At 32.3% G+C, this 22,355-nt stretch overlaps 1 protein-coding gene across 2 annotated transcripts; it reads left to right on the top strand.

Annotated features, from left to right (window-relative positions):
- On the top strand, positions 1 to 21,668 carry LOC126807805 (dnaJ homolog subfamily C member 7). 2 transcript variants are annotated; one of them, XM_050532635.2, is made up of 13 exons: positions 1 to 99; positions 4,218 to 4,333; positions 6,174 to 6,298; positions 8,987 to 9,100; positions 9,211 to 9,285; positions 9,908 to 10,026; positions 10,804 to 10,957; positions 11,304 to 11,468; positions 12,589 to 12,680; positions 12,925 to 12,998; positions 13,467 to 13,613; positions 14,388 to 14,546; positions 17,638 to 21,668. In XM_050532635.2, the coding sequence occupies exons 1-13, from the start codon at positions 23 to 25 to the stop codon at positions 17,757 to 17,759; spliced, it is 1,539 nt and encodes a 512-aa protein (XP_050388592.1). In that variant the 5' UTR covers positions 1 to 22; the 3' UTR covers positions 17,760 to 21,668. The 2 variants fall into 2 exon arrangements, with proteins under 2 accessions (XP_050388592.1, XP_050388593.1); XM_050532636.1 differs by lacking the exons at positions 1 to 99; positions 4,218 to 4,333 and adding an exon at positions 8,560 to 8,733.
- Positions 21,669 to 22,355: the final 687 nt, after the last annotated feature.

A 22,355-nucleotide genomic window follows, 5' to 3' on the forward strand; every position in this document is an offset into this window, starting at 1 on the left:
GATCAGCAAGCACGTTACGAATATGTCGGACGAAGAAATGTCACCTACAGAAAATTCTGTCTCAGAAGAAACTTCTGATGATATGAATATTGAGGAAGAGTAAGTTTAAAGCGAAACTATAGTTTACATCAAAAAAATTGCCGAAGTTTCATTAGTTTAACACAAAAACGAGTTTTATTTCGATTTTCTATTGCTAAATCGAAACTAAATTTGAGAATATTCTCGAAAAATTTTCATCTGATCTATTTCCGGTTCAGTTTTAATATTTTTTGTTCCCATATATCGTGATTTGTGTAGTATTTGAAGTCATTTCGAGACTAAACTAATATTTTTTGTACACACACTAGCAGTTTTTTGGTATTTGATATCCTAAACGATTGAAAACCCCAAGCCAAGCAGTATATCTGGTTACCTCCCTTGAATTGACTAACAACACACTAAGTAAGTCTAACTCAACTGCTGGGTGTTCACCCTTTTAAATTTCAATTTATGTAGCAATAATAATTTCCAATGAGTCATGACGACAGAATATATTCATCACTTCGGTGGGAAGGAATAATTTGTCCTCCATTTTATTAAATCGACCCTTTCCTGTCTGTTCCTGTTAACAAGGCAGCATAATTATTAATATGAAAATACCGCTCTACTCCACCTCTGTTCTGAGGCTATATTTTGTTCCCCATGACCAAATGTAGAAGTCATGACAAAGTTTCATCATTGTTCAGTCTAACCTAGATATGATACCTCAGTCCTGTTGGGTGGAGGTTAGTTTTATCTATAATCTAGATGAGAAACCTCATCTCTCAACCCTCCATGTTTTGATATAAGATTAAGAGATGGTGCTGTATAGTTTCTTCTTGCAAACGCTAATCACATAGAGCTTCAAATAAATAAAATTGACAATTTCTTCTTCAAAACAACGATTGATTATGTTTTCATCCCACGACCATTTCAGCGATTACATGTCATTTGGGACTCACGTCATTTGGGACTAGCGTCATTTGGGACTTAAAAAAATATGACCATGACATTTGGGACTCGGGTATACAACGTTTGGAACTTTGGCATACGTCGTTTGGGACTCGGATATACGACGTTTGGGACTCGGATATACGATGTTTGGGACTCAGGATAATTTATTAGAAATAGGCCAATTCAAAACACGAAAGAAAATATTTATTAACATGAAAAACGTGGTAAGTAAAAGGCTCAACCAAACGATAAAACATTAGTTGCACTTACGGTTCTTTGATAATCATCGTTTCTCATAAAAGTTATATATTTATTTAAAACGAATAATATGCTGATGAATTTATTTGAAAATGACCTAGACCTACACAAAAAACAAAATAAATATTTACACGACATGCAATCTTTTTTACAAGCCCCTAGAAATTGTTAACGATAATCCGTGAGCTGCACGTTGACATGCTTGTCATAGATGGCAATACCAATCGATAAATTATGGCAAAGTTTTTTGGTGGAAAATATAAGAAATGGCAACGATCAAAGCGGGATAATTACTGTGTGAACCATGGTAAATTATAAACGGATTTCTTTGATTGTGAACAAACTACTGAATAATTGTTATTAAAAACTTGCCTATGTGTTTGAAATCACCTCCGGTTGAATAAAATCCATTGCACAATTAAATATCCAAACCAAAACAAAAGTTCTCTCTTGAAAAGTTAAAGTTTTTGCTTGTATTTTCGACAGTGTCCATCGCAACATTACACATGTCACGTCATGAGCTAAACCATCATAATATGTTGAAGGGGGTAAAGGTTGAATCACGTGTGTTGTAATCACAACAGCGCATGACCGTTTTGATTTTTTGAGTTTGGGCAACACAATAGCAACTGAGACAAAGACATTGATTTGGAAACAATTGATTGTCAGTCTACTACTAAATTTTATTCACAATGAATATATCACCAATTACATGTATACCTGTATATATAATTGTATATTGGATACATTGCCTTGTGAATTTCAAAACAAAGCCGGGAATTTACAAAATAATTGTGTTACGATTATAAATTTTTCTAAACAGTTTTTTGCACACCGGAAATAATATTCAGAGCGAAATAGAAAGAAACTGAACTATCTGCCGATAATTAATCCGGTGTGCGGTATGATTAATAGGCCTATACCTATTCAATGATCCAATGGCCTCGGCTATTTATGTTGTCTAGGCAAATGTAAAATACATCGGCATTTACCTCGGCTACAGCAGATTGCTGAGGTTAATTGACGGGACTGCGTAAGTTCATCAGGAAATATTAAAAATATTCAAGGGTGAAATATAGTTCAAAAGAAATAATCCAACCAAACTCTCTAACCAAATAATTATAATACAAGAGGGAAACAAAATACTGGACTACTGGCGTATTTATGTTTTTAAACGCCCAAACTCATTACTGGGTTCCGAGAGGAATAGCTTATTCAAACACAACCGTAACGACAGACAAGCCTTGCTTTGAGTCTTGACCCCCCCTATACGAAATGATATATCCTGATAAGTGACGCAATTAGCTTCCATTTTGGTTATTTCTCGGTGTCAAAGTTTGTGATGAGTTCAATTTTACAAGAGAGAACTTTTTTATTAGCTAGGACATATAGTTGTACAATGGATTTTATATAACCGGAGGTAATTTCAAACACACAGGTAAGTTTATAATAACCAAAGTATAGTAGTTTGTTCATAATCGAAGAAATCCGTTTATTATTTACCACGGTTCACACAGTAAAGCTGATTAACTGGTAATCCCGATGTTATTGCAGTATGTTCAAAGAAACCTAATGGTTCTTTGGTGGATGAGGAAAAACGTGAGTTGTCAATCATCGAGAATGGCGACTGTGTGTTGATTGCAGTTATACCGTTTCACGAAAAAACATTAGCAGTGGTCGGTCAATCAAGCTCGTTTACTATTTGATAAAAGAAAAACAATGAAGTATTACTAAATATACACAAATTTTCAACAATATATTATTGTCAAGTTTTATACTCGCAGATAAAACAAAACAAAGGAGAAGTTTTATACTCGCAGATAAAACAAAACAAAGGAGAACTAGCAGTGTTAATCGCGGTCTCAACAATCGCCGATCAACTAAATAAAACGAAAGACAACTAAGACAGCTGTTACTATATATCATAAATATATAGTCCCAACTGTCGTTTATATTGAGTCCCAAATGTCGTTTGTGTTGAGTCCCAATTGACGCCAATCAAGTCCAAAACGTCGTCAACTGAGTCCCAAATGTCGCTTATGTTGAGTCCCAAATGACATGAGTCCCAAATGACGCGATACCGTTTCAGCTCGGGCTGTTTCATCCCAAATTTACATGGGGTGGGTCGTTTCATCCAACTAATATAGGGACGTTTCATCCCACCAATTTAAAAAAGAATTATATGATTTTTTAATATGTTATTTATCTAAAAATAATGTCACTTGCTTAACTATTCAATGACTATTTCCCGCGGTGAGATGCTTCTAACCAGTGCTAAAATAAATGTTTGGGGCATACATGTGCGAACATTCAGTCTTTTTTTTTTTATGAAATTTTCTCTTGACTGAATATGAATAACAGGGGAAGAATAGTTATTGAACCTGTAAATAAAAGCTTACAAAGCAGAAAGAAAATAGACCCAGTAAGAATAGTTTTTCAAATGTTCTATTGATCACGTATGTACGCAGTTGTATCAAGCTTTTCGTGTGATTTTCAATAATAAGTGTGTGCTTAAATTCTGTGACTCGAAGATTCCTGCAAATCCAATATCTATGTATTATGAATCACACTGGTATTAACCTAGCAGTACCTGTCAGTGAAAAGGACTGTGATATCTTAACTGATCATATTTATTTGCTGTTGTGTCGCTACATACAAGTATGGCTAACAATTTAAAATTATTTTATTTATAAGATTTTACAGTCTACAGGCATTAATCAACAAAATGAGTTTGAAAGTGAAACTAAAGGGAATCAATTGTAGCTAAAAAAAAAAAAAAAAGTACATACCGGTACATGTACATGTGGTGTATCTCTGATGTATGTCAATGTTTTTGCAATGTTCTCATCTCTGATGTATGTCAATGTTTTTGCAATGTTCTCATAGCTAAATCTAATCATGGACTATTGTCGTAAAATGTTTTCTTGAAGAAAATGAACATGAAAATTGTATAACTGTGAGTGGGCACTTTGTGTTTTGTTTTCCAGTGTTGTTATCATAGATGATCCGGCTGTTTTGGCAGAAGATAAAAAAGAGGAAGGCAACAAATTTTATAAACAACAGAAATATAAAGATGCTGTTCATTGTTACACCGAAGCTATCAGTAAGATCTCCTTGCTTTAAAGATGCATTAGGTCAGATTTAGATAAAAAGCTGGCCAATCTTCCAGGATTGACATTTGATAAATGCAAATGCTCAAAAAATGGCTCTCCTTGTCAAGATTCGGGTATTGTTTAGAATGCTCTCCTAAATGTTATGGAAGATTGAAAAAAATAAAAAAAAAACAGAAAAAAAAATAAATTGTGAGATTGTAATATTTTGACATTTCTAATTAAAGAAATATAAAAATTTGTAAAATTAACATTTACTATCATAACAATGGTACGTGACAATCAAGACTATATTGTTAACATTTTAAAGTCTGATAACTTTGCTGAGAAACAAGTAATTTGAATGAAATTGTCAATATATTAATTTTTCATTATCTATTCTGGAACTATTATTAGAGTAAAAATGCAGGGATTGATTTCAGCGGAGCACAATCAACCTCCTTCAACTCTTTGCTTTAAAATTAGGCCCGTCTTCATTAGCCCAGTTGGAGACGTTAAACCCCATTCATTTTCATTTCATTTCAAAATTAGGAGCACAATTAAAAGCATGCACTAATATCAGCAAAAATCATAAATTATTTCCCCAACAAATATGTAACTTATTCACCACAAAATATTTATCCATCACGATGGAAATCAAGTACCAGTAACATAAATATAAACATTCATAGCATTGGTACTGTAGATTCATGTTAGACTGAGCGAGATTGCTATTTCTGTGCCCAACTTTTTTTTTCGGATTTACAAATGTCATCTTGTCTAGCCTACCTGTCAAGAAGCATGTTGACATTCCTTGGATTAACGCTACCTCCGTAAACAAAGTATGTGCTTAAAGATACATATGAGAGATATGATAAAGAGCTGGCAGTTCTCACAATAATAGTTAAAAACTAGATAATGTAAAGGGAATGTGCTGAAAATTTCAGTGAAATTGATCCACTCAGAACCAAGAATTTAGCGATTGAATTTTAGGCCTAGCCTCGATCATCATTACTCAAGTTGGTACAATGAAAAACATAGTCTGGATTATCCATTTTTTGATTTAATTGGGGATCACGTGGCGAAGTGGGTAACACACCGGCTCGCTAGCCTGGAGGTCGGGTGTTCGATCCCTGCATTGGCCGAGAAAGTTCATCCAGATGCATGGTTTCCCCTTGTCAGTGATGCAGGACGGAGGGCCTGACAAGGACAGCTGTCTAGTCGTTCGGATGGGACGAAAACCGAGGTCCCGTGTACATATTGGCGTGCACGTAAAAGATCCCTTGGCAGTTGGAAATCGATATAAGAGTAGGCCGTAGAGCTGCTGCCCGGGCAAAATTTCCCTCATAGTACACAATATGGCGTCTGCCCATCTTCATTAGCCCAATTTAGGAGTAGGATGTGAAACTCCATTTCATTTCATTTAATTATCAGTGAGCGTTGAGTAGCAGACCATATTCTAATCCAGTAAATATCGTAGGCTAGCGATGACATCGAAAGTTGATTATGGTCTGGCTGATTTATCTGATATCAGTGTCTTGTAAATACACCCATTACCTACAAAAGAATAAATATACGGCAACCCTTGTCGACCGCTCTGACGATTTAGCTGTCTTGGACGTAATGTTTCATTGCCTGGCAACCCATCTTTAAGTTAAATTATTAAATTTTTTATTGCCTATGCAGTAACTTAACTGATTATTGTTGGTAAACCAAGGTTACCCAGATCGTTCATATGCTATTATTTATGTAGGGATGCTGGCATTAGAAACTTGGGCTAATTGGGCAGATGATTCCTCCCCTTTAATCAATTTTTTTTTGTATACTGTAATCATACTATATTGTATATTTTAGATCTATGCCCAACATGTGCTGCATATTACAGTAATAGAGCTGCAGCATTCATGATGTTATATAAATATAAAGATGCGTTAGAAGATGCACAACAGTCTGTAAAGTTAGATAATAAATTCTTAAAGGTAATCATGTTTTGAATGATTTATTAGTAATAACACTTTTATAATAGTTCTCTAGTGCTGGACTGAAAGTTAAACCTTACAATCTCTAGGACAACTGCGGGAGGGACAATTGCCGGGGAGGACAACTGACGACAGGACAATTGCTGTGCATTTTATTTGTTTTTGTAGTATACTTTATTAAATGATTAATAAACCCTATCCTGTGTGAAATAAAATGAATCAAAATATCTAGATCAATGATTACATAATAATGATATAAAAGTTTTTATTGGTTATTTTTTTATGGTAACAAAAATAATATTAAACAAATACAAAGAAACCCAAAGAAATATGGACAGCAATTATCCTGCTCCTGGCTAGGATATCTTTGTTATGTTTCTATGAGACAATTAAAAGTCGTGGGCTAATATATTCTCTATGGTTGTGTTATAGCTTTCTTTTAACTGGTGGTGTAAATGATATTAACGCAGGGGTAACCTTGACAACTCTTTATTAATATAATATCCATCTAGACCTGCACTTTATTTAGAAATATATTGTTATACGCCTACATTGAAATGTGGTCCTTTCGTACGTCGGTCTGGTATCCACATTTGGTTGTGGAAGCTCTAGAGGCTTAAGTTAATATCTGATTGACTTTAAATTGATATTAATGCCAGGACTAGTGGCATTTGATCACTTTGAAAAATCTTGTGGCTGCCCTAGATGATAAAGTTAATATTTGATTGACTTTAAATTTATGCACGGTGTTTAAGGTCATGGGACGGAAAAGCCTATTGGGTTCGATATTAATTACTGCCAGAGTTATACAGCTTGATCAAAACTGAAAAATCTTTTTGTCATGAGACGAAGAATCCTATTGATTTTCAACGATTTACGATCATTACTGCCAAAGTTATGGCCCTTGATTACTTTGAAAAATCTTGTTTGTGAACACAATCTACAGGTCACAATTTCTATCCGATTTTGAAGAAAATTGAAATGTAGGTTAATATCCAAAAGATCTTGGTTCCTTTCGATATTCATGCATATTGGACGGTAACTTCCTGGATTATGTTCCCTGATCGTACAAAAAAAACCCATTGTTTTTAGCTAGCTCCCTGTCCAACTCATGCAAAATGTGGGCGAATTTTACATGGAAACCGCTGGTAAATTTATACATTGTTCAAAGTCATGAGACGAAGACGGCTATTGATTTTCTAGGATTTACGATAATTACTGCCAGAGTTATCTCCCTTGATTACTTCAAAAAATCTTGTGGATGCTCTATAGGCCAAAGTTATCATTCGATTGACCTTAAATTTATACACAGAACATGTATATTGATTTTTACTTGAACAGCTAAATCCATGATATTAAATGTTTTGTATACTAAACGTTAGCATGGAGCAGAACAGGAAGCCAAACAAATTCTACTTATTTCTGATAATTATATTATGAGTTGTTACTCTTAATCAGATTTTAGTGTTTATTACCAACCCCAAAAAATTTAAAAAATGGGACAACCCTTGTTGACTGCCCGAATGACTTAGCTGCTGTGGGCGTATGGCAACCTATCTTTTTTATTTTGATAAATATGACAGTAGTCCAGAAAATGAATATCAAAATGTGATAATAAAAGCTTGCTGATGAATATTAAATGTTTTTTTTATTTTTTTTTTATTTTTTCATTTGCACAAATGTTCATTTGGCCATACACAATATATAATCTCACTATAATGTTACTGTAGAATCCAACTTCAATCTTTAGCTTTACTTCTAAATATTGAAATATTCTTAAATTGAGACAGTGCCTAAAGTAAAACTAATTTGACACTGGTGATGTGAATAGTATACAAGTGTAACACTGGTTTAACCCGTGTTTAAAAACACAGATACATGTTAAGACCTAAATTCAACAACATGATAAAATAAAACCATTACCCAACTTTGGCACTGGACTTAAAACTGAACCACAGGTGGCCAGGTGGTGTACATATATACATACATGTGTACCGCTAATTAACACAACCTCAACACCACAGACATTCAGATTGACTTCAAATACAGAGAGGGACTGGGATAGTGCTACACCATGCTAACCCATGCTAACCCATGCTAAACACTACACCAACTTAACCTGGATTTGAATTGAATCTTCATGTTTCATCATAATAGAAACAAGTTATATAGTTTGCTACTTTCATGATAATAATTAATCAGTGATGACCTCATTATTTGAACGTATTTTATTTGTGATGTAAGCTTCTGAATGATTTTAGGAAGAAGATCCAGGTAGTCTAACAACATGGTTTTGAATCTGTTGCACCATAGACAATTTTATTATTTGGATATATCAAAATCTGGGAACTCTAGATATATTCTCAAACATTAAAATGTCTTCAAATTGCTGGTATTTTTGGGAGCTTCACTCAATTGTCTTGTCTAGAACAATGGTAAGACATTGTTGACACAGTTGTAATTTCACTGCATTGGAAGTTAATCCATCTTTGATTGCTGTTGTAACTGTCCTTGATGTGTGAAACTATAAAAACTTTAGTTGGAAACTAACCTAGCTTGCTAAAAGTGAAAAGTTCATTATTAAAACAAAAGATGCACATAGGCATTTATAGCATTATTAAATGCAAACCTCATTTTTTATCCTGATCCATATTGAAGTATTAATTTTTAATATTTAACTTTGTTCAGGGGTATTTACGAGAAGGGAAATGTCATCTGGTTTTGGGGAATGCATCAGCGGCCATTAGAAGTTACCAGCATGTTTTACAACTTGATCCCAAAAATGCAACCTCACAAAATGAAGTAAGTACAATTCTGTCCCATTGTTGATACTTTATCATGGCTAAAAATGTGAATTTCATTGAAGTTTAGTAGGTTTTTAATGATTACTAACATTATTTATTCTATTTCAGATAAAAACATCAGAACAAATTTTAGATCTCACAGAAAAAGCTGAAATTTGTTATGAAAGGCAAGATTTTAGAACGGTTAGTGGTAAATCAATATTTAAAGGCTAAGAAAAATAATCTTAAACCTATCCCGTATAACAAAAAATATTCTGGTTCGCGGCCAACCATTCAAATTAATGACCATGTTTATTCATGCTGTTGATGCAAATTCATTTACATAATTACTTAGTCTTATGTTAAACATCAGTTAACTGATATTCACCTCTCTCTCATCTACAGTTGTAATGCAAATGCTCTTCCTTCCATGTTCCATCTTGATTGAGTATTATTTCAGTCATCTTTCTCAGTAATGAGCATTTCCTACTTCGGTTGAGCATAGTTGAAAACAATTTGATTTGTTGAGACTTTGGAGCTCAATAACTTTGTTTCTAATTGAGTAAGAGTGGTGAAACTTGGTGTATAGTTTCATATTTATACGCCCACATTTGGTGAAACTTAAAATATGTTTATATTCCAAAGATCTCGGTTCCTTGCGATATTTGCGCGTATCAGACCATAACTTCCTGGATTATGGCCCCTGATTTTACCAAGAGTTAATCTAGATGAAGTCACATAATTGTTCTGCCGTTATTTCAAAATCTTCAGCTTTATTGTTGACATCTATGATAAGTGTTTATTTCAAATGATTTTTTTTTTTCAGACTATATATTACATGGACAAATGCCTTGTCCATTGTTCAGGATGTCAGAGGTTTAAAATATTAAAAGCTGAAAGTTTAGCATTACTGGGTAGATATGATGAATCAGAAGAATTAGCTAAGTAAGTTAAATCTCTAGACTGAAATCTTTTATTGGACAAACTGGGATATATTATTTAGTCAAAAACATTAAAAGACTGAACTACTGTCATTTATATGAGTTTTGAATGAACATTGACTGAAATCCTTGTTAATGACTCAAACTTATTTGTTTTGAAAGGCATATAATAATGTTAAACCATTGATATAGAAATATTTCCTTCTACAGAAAGTTGACTAGTTAGGACAATGGATTCTTGACTAGACTGTTCGGGTTGAATCCTGATGTGATCCGAGAAATGAGATGGGGTTTAATGTCCTACTTTTATAAGTTGAGAAGATTCTTCAGGATTTTTAAAGCCTGGTATTCACTTGTCAGATTCAGGGCCCATGTGGATAACAAGATAGGACTGCCCAGTCATTCAGATTGTACGAAAACCTAAGGTTCATCCATGTACACATTGGTGTGTACTAAAAAGAGTCCTTGTCAGTTGAAATCTTAAGAATACATGGAAATGTCATGTTTCGAAAATTATCCTGCACCGAATTGCACTAATACAATAGACATTGCCATATGTTTGTCTCAGGATGACAAGTATTGTTGATAAGACATTAAACACCCCATTTCATTCATTCATTCATTTCTCACCAACACTAAGCTTATAGTACATGCTCTTCCCAATCATGATTCCTAAAGCAAAAGTTATTGTGTCATTTTATTGTCTATTTTGGACCATAGTTTCACAATTTGTGTTCCAATAACGAATCAAATTATTTGAATAAATGTTCATTTATTTCAGTAATATATTATTATGTGATAATATGTGTGCTGATGCTACATACGTCCGCGGCTTGTGTTTGTACTATAGAGACAATTTACCAAAAGCTTTTCAACATTTTCAAAAAGTATTGCGTCTGGCACCCGATCATCAACGAGCTAGATTAGCATACAAAGTAAGATATTATGTAATAATCCACTCCCCTGAAAGCTCTGTTCTCCCCTGAAGAATGCTAATATCCCTACAAAAAATATTTGAGCCCCATGGAATATTCTACAGGAAAATTTTCAACAGTTGTTTAATACCAAAGCAATATGACCAAATTGTGAATAACACTCTTGAGCCTGACATGCTCAGTGAACATGGACATACATTTAATTTATCTCTAAAATAAATCTAAAGCAGTGATTTTATTGTAACGATTGTCATAATTAGCTCAATAGCTATATAGATTTATAGCAGCTTTTATTTGATTTAGATGTAATTCAAAGTGTAACTCATATTGTTAATTTGTTCTTCAGAAAGCAAAACAACTCACATCCAAGAAGGAAGAGGGAAATGATGCATTTCGTTCAGGAAAATATCAACATGCACATGATCTCTATTCTGAAGCCTTATCTATAGATCCTTATAATAAATCTACCAATTCTAAATTATTCTGTAACAGAGCCACAGTCTCCGCTAAAGTAAGACATTTAGGTTACTTTAAATTTAAAAGAAAAATACAACTATTTTTTATACGCCCAAGTATATATTTAAGTTGTAGCCCAGTTCCACTCTAGAGGTTAATGTTATAATCTGATTCAACACTGTTTATGGTGAACGAAGAAAGCTGTTGATATTCAGCCATTTTCTATTACTAGTAATTTTAAATATTTCTGATAATTACTTTATAGTTTGTTTTAATAGTCTGTTATAAAACTATTGTATCTAATGTCATTGGTATCCAAAATGATTGTTAAATACCCCCCCCCCCTCCCCTACCAGTTAGTGAATGTGACTGATGCAGTGTTTGCTTTTGAAATATGTGACCCAAACGTTGTACTTGTTGGCATAGGCAATGTTTCAACAAAATGATTATTTAGAACCAATGAATAAATGATTAATAAAATTTGGATGCTGGTTTGAAATTTGAAATGGCAATGACATGGAAACAACATTGATGAGGTCAGTGTGAAAATAGACCAGCCAAGGCAGCTCTTTCTACATCATTAAACAGTTAGTTCGTGGTCTAAGGGGAGGCAACTCACTGATATGGAGGAGTTGACTTAAAGGAGCTAAATCGCTAATATTTGGGACCTAGAAATTGACACGAATCGGTCGCAATGCATACAATAATGTGATATGAATGTATATAAATTGATTTACATTTAATCGTTTCTGTTTTTACTGTAATTTCTAATCAGTTAGATTCGGCGAAATATGACAGAAGTCTCAATCAATGGAAATCTCTAGCATCTGGTTATTCCAGCCCACGCCGATAGTATTTATTGCGCATGCTCTCCAGATAAGAAGATAGCGTCACCGTTTGACATGACTTGTGGAATGTGCCTAGCCTCGTTTTTCGAGTCCCATATTACCAATAGCGCTGAAACATTATGGTACATGATTCGTGTACCAATTGTAAAATGTTTAGTTTGTCTTAAATTTTGGATATCAGAAGGCCATCTTTTCCCGGTAAGATCACAACATCAATGTTTATTTAAACCGACAATTAATTTGTGTTTTCAATGTTGGAAGATTTTGGATGATATTGAGTTAGAGACTTTGCTACTTTAAACTAATTATTTTATATTTTGTTCACAGCTTAAAAAATATGAAGAATCTGTAGATGATTGTACAAAAGCCATAGAATTAGATGAGTCTTATGTTAAAGCTTTCTCCAGAAGAGCAAGAAGGTAAGAAAAACTATGTTTTTATATACTATACTTAATCTTGTTCTAAAGAATGACTGTGAATGTAATTTACATCTTTGATCTTTCCCTAATTAAGAATTAGATTGTTTTGATGTGTGTTTTTATAAGCCAACATTATAACGTGAGGTTACAATCAAGGGCTGATCTCTTTGAAATTTCTAACGACTTAGCTGCTAGTAGGCGTATGTTTCATTTCCTGACACCCTGTGATTGATTTTGTTTATAGTTATATGGAATTAGAACGGTATGAAGATGCAGTAAGAGATTATGAAAAGATATTTAATTTAGAAAAAACAAGAGGTAAGTTTCCAAGAAAAGACTATAAGACTATGTAGAATTGTGAATGTTAAATATGTTACACCCATCTACCTGTGTTTTTGTGGAATACTTTTCGATATTATTAGTATTACAAAACAGATGTAGGCCTAATATGGCAAAAGAAAAAAAAAATATTGTGCTTCTCAGACAAAATCGAATGCGAAACATGGATAGGGGAAACTATTTTATTATATATCTGTATCATTGTACAGAATATGACCTGCTATCTACTTGTAAAAATGTTGAGAAATGAAAGTTTAAAAATTTATTTAGCGATTTTATTCCAGAAGAAATATTTTTTGTTAAAAATAGGTAAGTAGTGCCCATGAATAGACTGTTTCTTGTATGTAAAAAGGGGAATTTTAGAACTTTAAAACCAAATTGGTGTTTTCTCTTAAATTCCAACATAAAATTTATTCTTATCGATATGATTTGAATATTATATTTCAGAGAATAAAAAAATATTAAATGATGCCAAACTTGAGTTAAAGAAGAGTAAACGTAAAGATTATTATAAATTATTGGGTGTCCAGAAAGGTGCAACTGAAGAAGAAATAAAGAAAGCTTATAAAAAACGAGCTTTAATACATCATCCAGGTATGTTCATCCCCTCTATGAAATGAAATTTAAATGGGTTTAATATATTCAACCAAAAATGTTGATAAGTATATAATGTTTTAATTAAAGCGACATTTCATTGAGGGTACTCTCAAAGTTTTCAAGCAAATAATAGTAATTGTGTTCCATATTATGTTTTTGTGTTTATTATGTATGTCAATTTCTAAATGCCACTCAAAGGAGATATATAATGTTTGGTTATGTTTCTAATAGTAAAACATAGATAAAATTCATAAGTAAACATAAGCCATTAATGATGGCACATATTATTGACATTGCCGATAATCTCTTATTAGCGATTATTGATGTGAAATATTGAAAAATGTTATCACAAGTAAAATCAATAAAAATTAGCTTTAAATCTTGCACTAAACATCATAAAACTATATATTCCAAAATATGTTAGTGAAGATTGCAAGTTTTAATAGCTAATGTGGCATTTACATTAGCATTCCCAATTTGGTTAGATTGAGTTCTTCTGCCGTTTGCATAAATTCTAGTACAGAAATTGACATAACAGTGGCATGGTTATCTCTGAGGCTTATGACACTTCTAAGAAGATAATACTGATTTAATGAAGCTCCAGGCAGTTTTTGTTGATCTTCGTTGTGTAAACAGATGTGAATCGATGAAATCGAACATTGAAACATCCCTGATATTTTCTATAATTATTCGACAACAACATTCCAATTGTTGATAGTAAAAATTTGTATTGGTTGCCAACATCATAAATTATTATTTATGCTATTGTAGATCGTCATTCACATGCAGAAGAAAAGGTACAGAAAGAAGAAGAGGTAAAATTTAAAGAAGTAGGTGAGGCGTATGGTGTTTTATCTGACAGTAAAAAACGTACGAGGTATGATGCAGGACATGATTTGGAGGAGATGGATGGAGGTGGTGGTGGATTCCGTAAGTATAAATGGTAACATGATGACTAATAGTTTAAGCCACATGTTGAATCTCTGTGTTAACTAAGAAGAACAGTACTGTCTGATTTTGAAGTCTGGTTCTCATTGAGTGTGGAAATGTGTGGATCAAACAGCTGGGATTTGAAAAGACTAGGGCTGGACTGGTCTGTTCAAAATTCTCCATCCTAGAAGTTCACATTAAGCCATTTTTGACAAGTGCGAATCAGCTCGCACCCTGTAATTGACGGTAGCAAATAACTTCCCGGACCCATCATACCTGGGAACGGCATTTGCGAACAAAAGCGCCAGATCAATCAACTGATTTATGTTGTTTTTATTTCTTAAATTAATGGTGATTGGGTAATAAAAATAAACCACCCAATAAAAGGGAATGTTACATTCGCTAATTATCCAATAAAATACATGCAGTATTTATGTCACAGATCAGAGGTAAAAATCATGCCACGATCTGCCATTTTGTCATTGTTTCTTCAAGAATTGAACACTTCTTACGGCAAATATTTATTGGATATGGATAGTGATATGGAATCAGAATTTTTGGGATTTACATCTGCTGATATTGAGGAAAGTGCACATGTGGATTATAGTGAGTTTAATTTTCAATTTTCGGCGCTATCAAGCGAAGATGAAGAGGAAAATTCTGATGGGGGAAACTGACAACCAAAACATAGAAATACGGGGAAATGGACCGATAATTTACAAGCCATTGAGACGCCAAGTTTACAGGACCCGTACCCGACCCAGCAACGGAGATGAGTGAAGAAAAGAGTGAAGTTGAGTTTGTAGAATTGTTTTTTGAACCAGCCACAAATCAACTAATTGCTGACGAAACGAACAGATACCAATCATGTAAGAATTTATTATTCATCTATCGAGAATCTGTATGTAATGGTCAAAAGATACATTTTTGGGGCAGTATGAACTTAATTAGATTTTGCCATATTTACATGTCAAGGAAACCAATACCTAAAGAGGCCAGCCGGACCATGACAAATTACATCATACCAGACCATTGATTGACATGATACCAAAAAAACTGCTTGAAAGAGTATAATTGTCATCAGAATACATCAATTGATGAGGCAAAGATTACCTTTCACAAAAGAATCGGCTGTAGACAATATACATGTATGCCAGCAAAACCCGTCAAGTATGTCATCAAATCCTGGGTTAGAGCTGACCCATTCAGTGGATATGTAAATGAATTCCAAATGTATACTGGTAAAGAAGAGAGGGAACAGCAGAAGTCGGCCTTACAAAGAAAGTTGTAAAAGAACTAACAGGGAAAGTTAAAAACAGGGGAAGGATAGTTAATACAGACAACTTTTATACCAGTCCAGCCCTTTTCAAGGAACTGTTACAGGATGGAATAAAGCAGGAAAAACTGGCCAGCAGAACTCACCAAAAAAACAGTAAAAAAACAAGGAGAAAGTGTGAAGGTACAAGATGGTCAGATGACTGCAGGAGTATGGAAAGACAAAGGGGTTGTGCATTTTGTGTCAACAGCTGACAACACTGACACATAATTTGGAAGTAATCAGATTGCAAAAGGATGGCTATTTGGGATTTGTTTTGTTTCTTAACAACCATAATCGAGTATAATAAATACATGGGTGGAGTTGATCCATCGAATGTGCAAAAGATGGTGGGTGTACATGTTTTATTTCCTGTTGAACATCAGTATTTCTAATGATTTTATTTTATACAAGGAATCAAAAAATCACAGCAATAGAAAATCAAAAGATTTAATGACATTTAGAATTAACTTGGTGAAACCTCTTCGTGAAATGTCAGTGGCATGCAGAAAAAGAAAACACTCTGTAATGGAAGAAGTCAGTTCAAATGAAAATATGGATCACTTCCTGTGAAAATGAGCATGAAAAAACGCTGTAAAAATTGCCATCTAAAAGGAAAAATGTCTGAGTCATTCTATCGGTGTGATGCATGTGCCGTGCATTTATGTGTAGTTTGTTTCGGGCCATTTAACAAGCGATGAACATTTTCTTTGCTTATATTTTAAAATTGTTAGAACAAATCATTCTATGGGTTATTCACATTGTGATAAATAATTGTTTTATTCTATGGATTATTGTGATAAAGAATTGTTTTATTCTATGGATTATTGTGATAAAAATGGTGTGATTATATTTTATTCTATGAATTATTGTGATAATAAAATTGTGTGATTATATTTTGAAATTGTCAGAAGAAATCATTCTGTGGATTATTGTAATACATGTGTTTTTATAACTATAAACTCTTTGCTTTTATAATTATCAGATCAGTGCTTTTATAACTTTTATAATTATCAAATCAATGTTTTTTATAACTATCAAATCAGTGCTTATATTTAAAAATGTTATTTCAAAAACAGTGCTTATTTTACAAAATATTCCAAGTATTTATTAAGAAAAGTGTAAATATTTATGTAGATATGTTTTATGTGATATTGATAATATATGTATAAACCACTGAATAATCTGATCGATTCTTGTGGAAAACTAAATGTAGTTTAAAGTAGAATCCCTATTTTGAAAGTAGATATGTTTTTTTTTATATATATTCTTTTGTGCAATTCTAATTTGTTGATTTCTTGTAAAGAAAAATTACTCTTTTAGTTCAACAGACATTTAAATGTTATTTTATTGCTGTAAATCACACTTTACGTGATTAAATTACGTATAATTCTTTAGTGCTACAAATCCTCTATATTTTTGTAATAAAATATATTTTATATAAAGAATAGTTTTTTTAGTTATTTGCAATTTTGACGAGGGTATAAGGATTAACAAAAATCCACTAATTGGCTTGGGAAGATGAGTCTGCTGAGTTAATAGCTCTAGGAATAGGATGGCTAATCTCTTAATAGGCTCTTGGGTTAAATGGATTAATCCCTATACCAGCAAATCACATCCAAATAATAAGTATTGTTATCATATTTTTAAACCATACTGATGAAAAAAAAGTACTAAGATGTTTGCTGTTTTCACTAAATAAAACAAAATAAAAACAATGTTAGCAATGTTATTTTTATAGACAAATTTAAAATGCCATATTTACTTCTTTTACAGACCAAATGGATCCAAATCAAATATTCCAGATGATGTTTGGTGGAGGTGGCATGAACGGGTTCCATTATTCTTCAGGTGGAGCTCAACATCACGGTCATGGATTTAATTTCCAATTTGGATAATTTTTGCTGTAGTTAATGTTAATTCTTCTGCGGGTGTCTGAAAATGTAAAAATTTATTAGTGATAATTTGATAAAAGCTTGCATACAGTTGTTAATTAATTTAATATAATAAACGTACCAGATTTACCAAATGTAAATATATCCTCTACGTTTTTTAAAATGTTTCGGTGATATTGTCTGTGCTGTAATTATATCATGACCTTCTATTGCTTTATAAAAGTGAAGAGAGACAAAGAAGTAATCAAATTCTGTGTGAAATTATTTTGACTGAATGGGTTGTATATCATCATCACTGAATGAATTAACAATAAAAGCTCATCATTGTTATCATATAGACTGTTCAATGCAAACTTAACCATCATCCATCTTCATTAGCTCAGTTAATGGAGAAAAGTAGGACATTAAACCTCATTTCATTATCTTACCTTTATATACATGTAAATTATTTTACTATTTATCTTATCTTTTCATCATTTTAAATGTTTTTTTGCTAGGATTGGCCGAGTCAGCAACTGTTATTTTAAATTGTATATGTTTATTTGTACTAATATAAGTGCAGAGGGACTGCACCACACATAATTACACAAAACAAACTATGGACAATACACAATATGCAGAAATCACAAACGTACGTACATATCAGATAAAGTGAATGGATCCGGGGGCTATCTGTAAGTGTCCACTGCGCTGTACAATCCGGGCCTGTAGTGATACAGACTTCACTCAAAATTGAAAGACAATTATGAATAAAACCCAATAACCTAGAGAAATACATTGTGCAATACTAGTACGAGTCATGATCTGCAATATGCCACTTGAAATATGAATGTAAGCATATTGAAGTAAAAAAATTAGGTATACAACTAACCATATCGATATGGTCTATGTTATAGTGAGAAACATTTTAAGTGTTCAAAAGAATTGAGGTATATCGACTATAGCGATTTCTTGGCATCTTAATCCCAGTTTTGGCATAGTTATTTTTCACTGGTGCAAGTAAATTTAGATCAATATAGATGATTTGCACTGTAGATTGGCATGCAGTTATTTCAGTATTAGGACATTTATAATGTGTGTATCAAAAGTATATATTTACAGTAAATCGTATCTTTTTTAATGACAATAGATTTTTCTAGTGTCGGTAAATTCAAAAATCAGTCCCTGTGCATCTTTTGCATTTTTTTTAAAAAAAAAAATATCAAATTTTCCACAGCTTATGGTGGTTCTGGCTTTCGATCATATCTTACAGTATTTATATCATTTTCAGAGGATATCAAATGTTGACAAATTTTCAATTCAAGAAAACTTTGTAAATACTGACCATAATTGAACCAATTTTGGACAAATTCCTTTTGGAGATTCAACTTGTACTATATTGTAGTTTGCAATGGATTCCTCACTCCCTGTTAATGGTAATGATTTATTTTTAATATAGCGATTTACATAAAAGCATCTCAAACCGCTTTACATCAATATAGTAATTACCTAGTGTATAATTCAATGATAGACAGTACATAAAATCATTCTAAAAATAACATTACAAGTAATTAAAAGAAATATCAACAATAACTAGACATCTTGACCTAATACTATAAAACTCTCGAGTATGTTATATAATTTCTAGTTTCATATTTACAATGTATGGCATATTTCATAATCTTGCGGCCTCAATAAAATTTTCTAAAAACGTGTTTTCAGTGCGGTTTTGAAGGAGGCGAACAAATCTATATCACGGAGAGAGGCTGGCAGGCTATTCCACAGATGTGGTGCATAGATGCAAAAAGCGCGGTCACCGTATGCTCGTGACGGTTTTGGTCTCATATTGTGATTCACCAGTTTTACACTACAAGTAATTAAAAGAAATATCAACAATAACTAGACATCTTAACCTAATACTATAAAACTCTCGAGTATGTTATATAATTTCTAGTTTCATATTTACAATGTATGGCATATTTCATAATCTTGCGGCCTCAACAATAAAATTTTCTAAAAACGTGTTTTCAGTGCGGTTTTGAAGGAGGCGAACAAATCTATATCACGAAGAGAGGCTGGCAGGCTATTCCACAGATGTGGTGCATAGATGCAAAAAGCGCGGTCACCGTATGCTCGTGACGGTTTTGGTCTCATATTGTGATTAACCAGTTTTACACTATCGCAGCTTTTAGTGCGGATTTTAGGGACATGAATTTCAATCAGTTCAGTCAGGTAGAATGGTGCCGACCCACCATGATGGATCAGTTTGAATATGATGCATAGATTTTTGAATTCTACTTTCATTATTTTGTCTAATGTAAGTCTGTTTATTAAATACACCTATACATGTCCTACTGAGAGTATAAATATGATTATTATAAAATCTGATATAACTGTAAAACTATTGATTATTCCGTGATATATTGGTAGGCAGATTAAACAACTGCTGAAAAGCATTTTACATGTAATAAAAGTCAAACATAATAATATTTATCTATTATTGTATGTTAATTGTAGTTATATCATTCTATATTTATATTATATTTACACACCACATGTAGATATTTTAACATTATAAAGACTTTTGTTGCATGTATCAGGGAATGTTTCTTTAGACGAAAGTTCACTACTGATTGAAGATCAGTTCATTAACCAGAAGCTTCCCCCATCTTAATTCCACTAGTTATTTTTAGTTTATTATAATTAGATGTTCTATTTGAAAGGAGCATATGTTTCTTAAAGTTTAGATTATCATTTTACATAGAGACGGTTATATAAGCTAGTCACCCTGTTATAATTCAAATGTCTATAAATATGATCAATGATTGGTTTTAAAAGATAGAAAAGACATTGTTCATTGATAATGTAAGTAATACATGTACAAACTCAATTCAACAATTATGTTTATGTTGGCAAGCCAAAAATATGTGTTATTAATTCATACTAATTGTTGAATTTGAGCTTTGGTACTAGCTTTATTCCTCAATAACATCACTTTCTGTAAACAAATGTCATTTTAATCACCAACCAATCTAAGAATTTTCAAACCTGGTTTAGAAATGTGGAGGTTTGTATTAGATTCAATAAACTTTTAAATGGTCATAATATAACATGTTTTACCTCCATGCAAAGACTAGGCGTGGTTGGTTTTTATAAATTAATAACAATATTGCCACTTTAAACCCAAAACACGGCAACATTTAATTTGAATTTTTCATCCATTAACAAAGAAAAAAATAAACTTATATTGAATTATAAAAATATTAGTATCCCCTGATATTTTACAAGGATATAATAAAGAATAAAGTAAACCATTTCCTTAAAATCTTTACATATATAAATATTTGGTCATTATTTTAGGAACAAACATGGGAGGTGTGAAAATTGTCACCAATCAAAGAAAAAAATATAAATTTCATGTGTAAATAAATCATTTATTGTGGCTATAATCCATCAAGTCGGTGTATTGTAATGAAAGATGTGTATATATACACACTTTGACTTCTTGATGGTAAACATTTTATATATCTATATTTATTTGTAGAAAAATCTATTGTGTATGTTTCATGTAGTAGGAATAATTTGGTAATGCTTTGAATATGAGAAATGTTTTGGTTGACTAAGAAAATCAAATTTACAAGTAGCTAGTTGTTTGGTTGAAAAAAAAACAACCTCCGGCAATTTTTAACATCTAAGGGATAATCAAAAACTGGTTAGATTAAACGAGAGATGTGTTGATGTGTAATTGATTTTATGTTAGTTGATTTTATGTTCATATATATATATATATATATATATAAATAGTTGATGTAAATATATAGATTAAATGACTGTATATACTACAAGCTTACTTACAGTTAACAACTTGGTTATCCTATTGTAAATATTACAACAGAGTTTTTTTGGAAAACAATAAAATGTATTTGTATGTTATTTGGAGTATTGTCATATTATTCAAGTTTATTCTTAAAGGGGCATTAGTTAAGATTAGATAAAGAGCTGATAGTTCTCTCTATAATAGTTAAAATATTGATAATGTAAAGAAAATATGCTAAAAATTTCAGTCCTAATGCTTCATTCTGAAATAAACAGGATATAGTCAGAACAGGCCAGATCCAAGCTGGGAGATTAAACTCTGAAAAATCAGATATTGTCCGAAAAATGTAAATGACAATCACTAGTTTTAAATGGGATTACTTTAGGTGATATACCATTCGAAGCAATTTCATTTGGGGATTTATAATAAGTCAGTAAGTCTTAAGTGTTTTGATAAGGTAGACAATCATGCAAAATCAATGCTTGAGGATTCTCCAATTTATGTCAAAATTGAATGTGAGAGAGCAACCAGATTTTTATTTGCTATTTTAAAATATTGTAATAGCTTGTCACATTGTAATGAGATTAATGTTTATGTGATATTTGCATTTTGTCGGAAAATATTTTTCTCACAGCTTACAATAACACGACATCACTCCACAATACAAAGACTTGTTTACTGGCAATTAGCCTACCCGATATTTCAAATAGACGGAAAGTTTAACTTTGAAGAAATGTAGGGCTGTTTTGTTGACAGATCCTTTCAAGAAAAAGTGTACCATTTACGGTATATTGATGTAATTT

This window comes from Patella vulgata, chromosome 9, assembly GCF_932274485.2.
Source record: "Patella vulgata chromosome 9, xgPatVulg1.2, whole genome shotgun sequence".
Lineage (NCBI taxonomy): Eukaryota > Metazoa > Mollusca > Gastropoda > Patellidae > Patella > Patella vulgata.

Excerpts from the sequence above, each read along its gene's own strand:
- LOC126807805 (XM_050532635.2), top strand. The coding sequence starts at position 23 with ATGTCGGACGAAGAAATGTCACCTACAGAAAATTCTGTCTCAGAAGAA. Across the intron at positions 9,286-9,907 it reads AAAGGCAAGATTTTAGAACG|ACTATATATTACATGGACAA; the intron begins GTTAGTGGTAAA and ends TTTTTTTTTCAG. Across the intron at positions 11,469-12,588 it reads GAGCCACAGTCTCCGCTAAA|CTTAAAAAATATGAAGAATC; the intron begins GTAAGACATTTA and ends TTTTGTTCACAG.